The 8,007-nt window shown below is 40.1% G+C and overlaps 1 protein-coding gene across 1 annotated transcript in view; it reads right to left on the bottom strand.

The window, feature by feature from the left end:
- Positions 1 to 8,007, bottom strand: part of LOC106875544 (WD repeat-containing protein 6) — a 26,028-nt gene that overhangs the window by 1,547 nt on the left and 16,474 nt on the right. The window contains exons 18-25 of the mRNA XM_052972878.1: positions 7,838 to 7,909; positions 7,271 to 7,447; positions 7,053 to 7,119; positions 5,934 to 6,002; positions 4,267 to 4,747; positions 2,825 to 3,453; positions 1,779 to 2,017; positions 653 to 720 (exon numbers count right to left, since the gene is read on the bottom strand). Of these exons, the coding sequence (XP_052828838.1) occupies positions 653 to 720; positions 1,779 to 2,017; positions 2,825 to 3,453; positions 4,267 to 4,747; positions 5,934 to 6,002; positions 7,053 to 7,119; positions 7,271 to 7,447; positions 7,838 to 7,909 (1,802 nt within the window). The remainder of the gene's footprint in view (positions 1 to 652; positions 721 to 1,778; positions 2,018 to 2,824; positions 3,454 to 4,266; positions 4,748 to 5,933; positions 6,003 to 7,052; positions 7,120 to 7,270; positions 7,448 to 7,837; positions 7,910 to 8,007) is intronic.

Below are 8,007 nucleotides of genomic sequence, written 5' to 3'. Positions count from 1 at the left end.
GTTTGACAACCGATGCTGGTGTTTTTACGTCTCCGTAACTTAGCTGTTCGGCAAAAGAGACCGATAGAATAAGTCCTGGGGTCGATTTGCTTGACTGAAGGTGGTGCGCCAGCATGGCCGCAGTCAAATGACTGAAACGAGTAAAGAGAGCATGGTTGAATGCTTAAACTACATGGTTGCATTATATACTACTTTGACTTGTATGTTGGAAAATATGGTAGTTGAATATCACCACGAAACTGAAGGGTGATTTATCTTGAGGTATTTCCATCAAGTTGAGGTCAAAGCACACACATAGAAGTTTATTGTTTATAAAGACTTAGTGGAGAGGAGAAAGGCCAGCAGCCGTGAACGTTTGCTGGGTGAAACTGGTGGTTGGATGGGACTGAAAGCAAAGATCTGATCTGAATGTTTGTCACAGAATGGACTGATGGAGTTTATCACACGACAGTCCTCGGGGGTTTCTATACAGCTCCTATCAATCAAGTTTGATTCAGAAGGCATTGGTCCATCTCTGACTAGGAGACACTTGCAAAAGGTGTTGGTATGGAATCTAAAATCATATCATTTTAATGGTGTAGGGTGATTACTTTTAGTGTGAAACGAAAACAAAAAAATAATTAAGTAAAAATATATATATATATAAGCTCACCTGTGTTGCCAGACGTCTATATTAGAAAGGTCAGCGATTGTAACAAACTGACTGATTACATATTTAATCTGAAACAAGAAGGAAACAGCAATAATAAAATAGAAAAAAAACATTCATAAGCAATAAGAAGCATAAAAATTTAAAACATCTTTTTACTGATTTCAGCCAATAGACAGTGGCCAGACTGGAGCATCACACATAAGGGTTTCAGCTATTAGACTTGTTGCATGAGGGCATCACATTCAAGGAATATTAGCCAAGTCTCTCAACCCCAGTGCATTATCTGGTACTTAGTTCACAAAACATACAAAGTGTAAAGTATACTTTGGTGTGGCGGGAAAGAATTCAGTTGGATTTTAATACTGTAGGGTGTTTCTGTTTGAATGCACCAGATATCACCATGCACAAATATAAACATAGTACAGGTACAGTTATTTGGTCAAGATATGCATTTTGCAAACATGGCGTTTGGGTTCAGTCCCCATTGTATGCCTGAGTTTCTGTCTACCAAAACAACTAACAACTTTAATTAGCTTGGGGCTATAATAGAAAAACATTTGCCCAAGGTGTCACAATGGTATTGAATCTGCAATCATGATTAGGAAGCAAGCTTGACAACCACACACCAATCGTGCAATGTATATTTATATATACACACACACACACACACACACACAATTGTTTTGCAGTTTTGAAGAGATCTGGATTAAAACAAAGAAAAAAAAACAACTCAATTTGAAAAACAGATAAGTGTTGGAGACAGCAAGAGTATCCAGGCATAAATACTGCCTCAATAAATCACTGTCCAAATCGATGGAAAATGCAACAAAAAGAAACCACCAAGACAGCCAGTTACTGCTCTTGTCAGAGTAATCTCCCTTTTCCAAAGTGATCTCTTGAGAAAAAGGCAATGAAGAAGCCATTGGTCATTCGTTAAACCTGCAAGAAACAGTAGCCAAATCTCCCTCAAATCATGCCTTGCTGCTTTAGAAAAATGAATGAGATTGGATAATGCAGCCTTACACAGTGCTTGGGGAAAAGCGGAAGGGTCACGTCTGGAACGCCTATATCTGGTGGACCAGCTCTGACATGTATCTATAGAAAAACAACAAAAGTTCTGTCTTACCTGAGCAATTTCCTCTCCAAACAGCAGCTGCCATACACAGATCCGCTGATCAACGGACGAAGACACGAGGTAAGTGCTGTTTACAAACCAAACACCTGTAATTTGTGCAGCATGAGCACTGCAGTGGCTCATAGACCTTTCACAGACAACATTGGTTCTGTCTTCCATGTGGGAGATGGCAAATTTCATGACAAAGAGAGCATTGTCATCACCCCCAGAAGCCAACAAGAAACTGGAATCTGAAATAAAAGATAAACATTTCAGGTTCAATGCTTACCACTGCCACAGAAGAGGAAGGGAATACAGGCAGACATAGCTACACATGTATACTCATAAACATTCATACATTGGTCAACCTGAAGAAAGCTCCAACAGGGATCCTTGCTATGTGATCTGGTGGTCACTGAGGGGACCAGGAGAGCAAAGAATGGCTTGTGAAAGCCATAGAAATTATAAACAAGAGATACTGACAGTAAAGTGAGAGTAACAATGAAAAATGGCATGTAGGGGTTTGGCTCTCAGTCCCCTTCTATTCATCATTGTTCTCTAGACCAGGAGAGTTTTAGACCATATGCTTTTAGGAACTGCTATAAGCTGATAACCTTATTTTCATAGCAAGCTGTATAGTAGAATTAGAAAAAAAAAAGAATTCTAAGGAGGGAAAGAAAAGACCTCAAAGTAAATTTAACAGAGATAAAGACCAAAGCTTCAGGAAATAGGAAAACAAGAATTGGTAGAAATTCTATCAAGTTTACAAAGTGCAAACTATGACTACACAAGAGGTGCAGCGGAATCGCAGGAAGATTAAGAGAGAAGATGTGCAGAAGCAATAAACAATAAGAGTGCATCGAAAATTGATTTTCTCAAATGTGTGAGGATCCGTAGACATAAGAAAATAGCTTCTGTTACCTGGATGAACTAACTGGCAGTGAAGGAGACTGATCTGAATTTATAGTTACTAAAGAACAGGTTGAAAGCCTGAACAATCACACTGACCACACACATGCAGACGACAATCTAATGGTATCTATAAGAGTAAATGTTACCTTGCTGTTGTAACAGATGTAAACTGTTGACACCCGATTGATGGGCAGACGTTTTGTAGATAAGACAATCATCATCATCAGCATTTTCATCAATATTATTACAATGAGCCTCCTCCTCATCATCACCATCATCAGTATCACCACCATCCTCATTGCATTGAGAGAAACCAGATGAAGCATTCCCCATCAACGTTTGTGTCTGCTTGTCCAGTGGGTCACTGTCTTCTTCAATGGTGTGGACTGCTGAGGATTTGAAACCGTGTTCTGAGGTGTTGGAGTTCACAGAAGTTTGAGCAAAATCTTGCGAAGGATGGGGACAGTGGGGTCGGTTGAGGAGCTGATGAAGGTGACCATTGCAGATTGCAGTGATGTCCCAGAAAGCAAGCTGACCATCTGTTGCAGCTGAAACAAGGACAACAAGGATCCTGTTGGCACCAGGTGCACCACTGTTACTGCACCTGGTGCCACTAATGTTGCTGTCTCGATGGTTATTACAGTGATACAGAATATGAGACACTTGCAGAACACAGCTTCCACCATGGCATTGCTGCTGCCAAACCGAAAGCAGTTGGCTGCCGTTTCTGTTGTTGTTATTTTTGTTGTGTTGTCGCTCATCAAAGCAGTAAAGTCTGCAACAGTAAATAAAACGAAAGAATCAGTGGACAGGGTCTCAATGTCCGTGGCTGGATTCTAGTGATTCACAAGTCATAAAACATCATTTATCACCAGTTTCACAATCGGAACAGGATGAGAGATACATTTCCTCGGGGAGACAAATGTTAGCCTCTTCCAGAAACAGTTTCCACTGCTGTGTGTCAAAAAATGTATATGAGCATGTATGTGTGTGTGTGTGTGTGTGTGTGTGTGTGTGTGTGTGTATATATATATATATATATATATATGCATGTCTGTAGTTATAGATGTGTGCATGTGTGTGTGTGTAGATGTAACTGTAGTTGTATGTGTCTGTTGCTATGTGTATGTGTCTATGTATGTATAACTGGTACAGTCAATTGTATATCAATAATTGTCTGTAAGATAGGTTACAGGGCCAGAAATTTGCCTTAAACCCTAGTACTTGACCAGTACTTTATTTTACTAGCCCTAGAAGGATGAAAGACAAAGTTGATCTGAGTGGGATTTGAACTCAACCAATTCTTCAAGAATAACAATAATAAAAATAACAAGAATGGTTTAAAATTTTGCCACAAGGGGGAGGGGATAAGTCGATTACATTAACCCCAGTGCTTCACTGGTCATTAATTCACCGACCTTGAAAGGATGAAAGGCAAAGTCAGCCTCGGTGGAATTTGAACTCAGAACAGAGTGACTGGCAGAATACAGCTAAGCATTTAGCTTGGCGTGCTAACGAGTTTGCTAGCTCGTTACCTTAACAAAAAAAAGAAAAAAAGCAATAATGTTTCAAAGAAAAGGTGACATACCGTAGAGTACCATCAGAACAGGCTGCAGCAACAAACACAAACCCAGTCTCTACACTTGTGTCGATCTGGTGTCCATGGAAAGCTGTGAGGCTTAAAATACGCATTTCTGGATCGAGTGTGAGCACACGGGATTTCCAAAGTTTTGGAGGACGTTTGATGAGAAATTCTGAACAGAGATGTTCGTGAATACAATTGAATTCAGATTTGTCCCCGTCTTCTGTTTCTGCCTCTTCTTCCTCACTTCTCACCCTCTTCTCTTCTTTTCTGTCAGAGGTTGAACCCATAATGAAGCGCCACACGTTCAGCTGGGCCCGTCCCCCACCAGAAACCACCAAGAAGGCCTCCGCATCTAATGTTGAAGGATGCAATGATGAGCCCGTGCTGGGTAGGACAGTCAAACACCGGACACTGGATATATGGGCTTGTAAAGTAGCAAGGGTCTTCATGTCTGTGGCGGTTGTGTTAGGGGTCCCAGAGTGTTCTTTGGTTAATTAAAATTAAGGTCAATATAAATCGGTGGTTCTTGACTAGGGTCCACATAATGTTTTGTTATTAAAGCTTACAATAAAAAAAATGTTGATATTTCTACAAAACACAAAATATTTCAACAAATTTTTTTTTATACAATTCCTAATAATATCTAATTACAAAAATATAAAGGGATTGTTTAAACACTGAATGACTTTGAGGGTCCTTAAGAGTAAAATAGGAATCATAGGGGTCCAAAGATCAAGAAAAGGGTTGAGAATCATCAATCAAAAAAAAAAAAAAAAAAAAAAAAAACAGAAAAGAAATCACAGCTGACCAATATGGCAGGATTCTTTATTCTCAGATAAAAATTTGAAGGAATTTGTAGCATAAGAATGGTTTTGAGTCCATCAACAACAACTCACAAATGTGTAACCCTTTTAATACCAACCCAACTGAAACCGGCTCTGGCTCTGTAGTACAAATGTCTTGTTTTCTAAAGTTTTGAATTAAAATCTTTCACCAAACCTTAGTTATAATCAAGCTAGTGTTAGGAACATAAATTGTGACTAAATTATTTTACTAAATTCTTTGTTATATTTAAAGTAATTGAAAGAAACACAGAGCATCTCAACAGAAATATGGTAACAAAAGGGTTAAGTGACCAAATCCTTTCCACTGAATTAAATATCATGATAGGCACAGTGCTGTAAAGAGGTACCATGTGGTAGAGACAGTCCATCTTACAGTAATTAAGTATCATGCTGTAAGTACAGACTTGCTAGCTGCAAACAGATACCAAATGGTGACACAGCCCACCTGGCTGTAAAGAGGTACCAAATAGTGGTACAACACCCACTAGCTATCAATAGGTACCATGTGGTAGCACAGTCCACCTAGCTGTAAAGAGATACTTCTATTATTTCAGGTGGAGTTGTTGCTTAGCAGATGCATGATCAAAGACATTGCAGATGTGACCACCCTGTCTGATTAGAGGTATGGAGCACTTCATTTATCTAATGGGTCCTTGTCTTAAGACAACAGAGAGTGATTCAAGGAAGAGTTGGTTGCCATTTCTAGCATAAAGACTTCCTACTGGGGTTATTACACAGGGAGAGGTAAGAGGAATGAAGCCAAAAGAGAGAGAGAGGGGGGGTGGAGAGGGGAAGAAGGAGAAAAATGAAAGGAGTCAAGGATACTGAAGTTGAGGTGAAACAGTTGAAGGGAGGTGTCTTCACTGCAGCCAATACAGAGATGGTTGCTGACATCTGCAAAAGAAAGAAAGAAAGGTTTCATGTTGAAGAAGACAACACACATGTTTCCCTCCTGCATCATCATCATCGTCATCATCAGTTACTTTGGTTGATGTTTTTATTATTGTTGTTGTTATTATTTAAGGTGGCAGAGTCATTAGCATGCCGGGCAAAATGCTCAGTGGCATTTCATCCGTCTTTATGTTTTGGGTTCAAATTCCACAGAGGTCAGCATCGCCTTTCATCCTTTCTGGGCTCGATAAATTAAAGTACCAGTGAGACACTGGGGGTTAATGTAATCGCCTTAATCCCCTCCCCCAAGCTGCCCTTGTGACAAAAATTTAAAATCATTATTTTATTATTATTATTATTATGAGTGAAAGAGCAGTGCATGCCACCAAAGTGAAGCTGGGGTACAAATATATGAAGCTCAATAATCCCATCATGAGTACCCATTTGATAAGGGTACACCAGGCAGATGCATCACGACCACATGTGCACGACATGGTGACCTTGGTTACAAACTAACTTTCTAGTTTGTAATCTAGAAGAGGCATTTGGAAAGGCATCACAACTGATGCGCTTGGGTCAATGATCCACAGACGTGTGCTGAGGCTGTGACATTTCCAGCATTTCCTGGATGAAGTGTAGGCCAAGGCTGGGCGCCATCGGATGCTCACAGCCCTCTGCCAGTTGGGTTATGCAGTCAGTGGATAATCCTCTCTGGTGCTCTTTAGAGGATTAATGGTGGGTAAGAATGAAGACGTCCTTGCGAAAATTCTGGGCATTGATGAAAATCAACGAAGTGGTCTTTTCCTAAGGACTTTTGAGCTGAGGTCCAAGGATAATTTCCAGAAATCCCTGGCCTGGCAGTGACATTAGGGGAGGGGGGGAGGATTTCCAGTTAGGAATAAAATCTATAGGCATCGTCCTGCCATCAGCCACGTGTGCAAGAATAACAAAACCATTCTGGAGATGCTCATACAAATGCTCAACTACTGTTGACATGGAGTTATGTCCAACAGCTTGTTTCATATGTGGGACAGCATAAAATAAATGTTTTACCTGAATGTTGTGTCGATGTTGATGATATATGTTTGATGTCCAGCATCTGACGTCCATGGTGGCTTTGCTAGAGTAGTGGGAGGAGGAAAGAAACAAGAAGAGAAAGAGTAGTGAATTTGTAGCAATGATGATGATGGTGACAACATGAATGATGGTGGTGGTGATGATGATGATGGTGATGTGAAATGTCCCAGAATACACAGTTGATGATCCCTTACCTTTAAAACCAATGTTGGTCGGATCGACGCTCTGCAGATGACAATGTCTTGAGCCTTAATATACACAAAGTGAACCAGATTGTTCCTTAACAAACAGCTCCAACTGCGATGGCCACCCCCACAGGGTATTTCCAGAAGTTTCTCAGATTTGCTACAATTCCACAATATGAAATTCACCTGTTGGTACAAAAGACAAAATAAATGAGAGAGGTGCTATGTCACCAGTCAACTTACTAGAAATCACAGTCAAATCTCCCTCAAATAACATTCTACACTCAATTTTGGTAGCTAAAACCCAGTGCCATAATCTTTGCCTGAATTACTTGGGCCGTTTGTGTTCTTTGCATTGCCACATGTAAGAGCAACATCCCTTTATGATTGAACAATGATTTGGAGTACAAACCCAGGTCCCATGCAAGATGTTTTAACCTCTGTGGTTTAAAATAATCTGCAAACAAACATCAGAATCTAAAAATTAATGCTTGGTTTACCCTAAGTGTTGGAAAAGTAACCTTAAATCTACCATTTGACATTTCTCAATGCACAAATTAAACAAAGAATACTTACAGAATGAAAGCCAAACAAGAGTAACTCGTCTCCGAAAAGAAGTTTCTCAAACCAATCGAATCCTTTGTAGATCTAAAGATGTGAGAGAGAGAGAGAGGAATGAGTGGTGGTGCTCTAGTGAAGTGGGGTACATAGTATAGAGAAGGTGAGTAGGTATGCGGGGGGGGGGG

This window comes from Octopus bimaculoides, chromosome 14, assembly GCF_001194135.2.
Source record: "Octopus bimaculoides isolate UCB-OBI-ISO-001 chromosome 14, ASM119413v2, whole genome shotgun sequence".
Lineage (NCBI taxonomy): Eukaryota > Metazoa > Mollusca > Cephalopoda > Octopoda > Octopodidae > Octopus > Octopus bimaculoides.
This window is presented reverse-complemented; position numbering and strand designations above follow the sequence as displayed.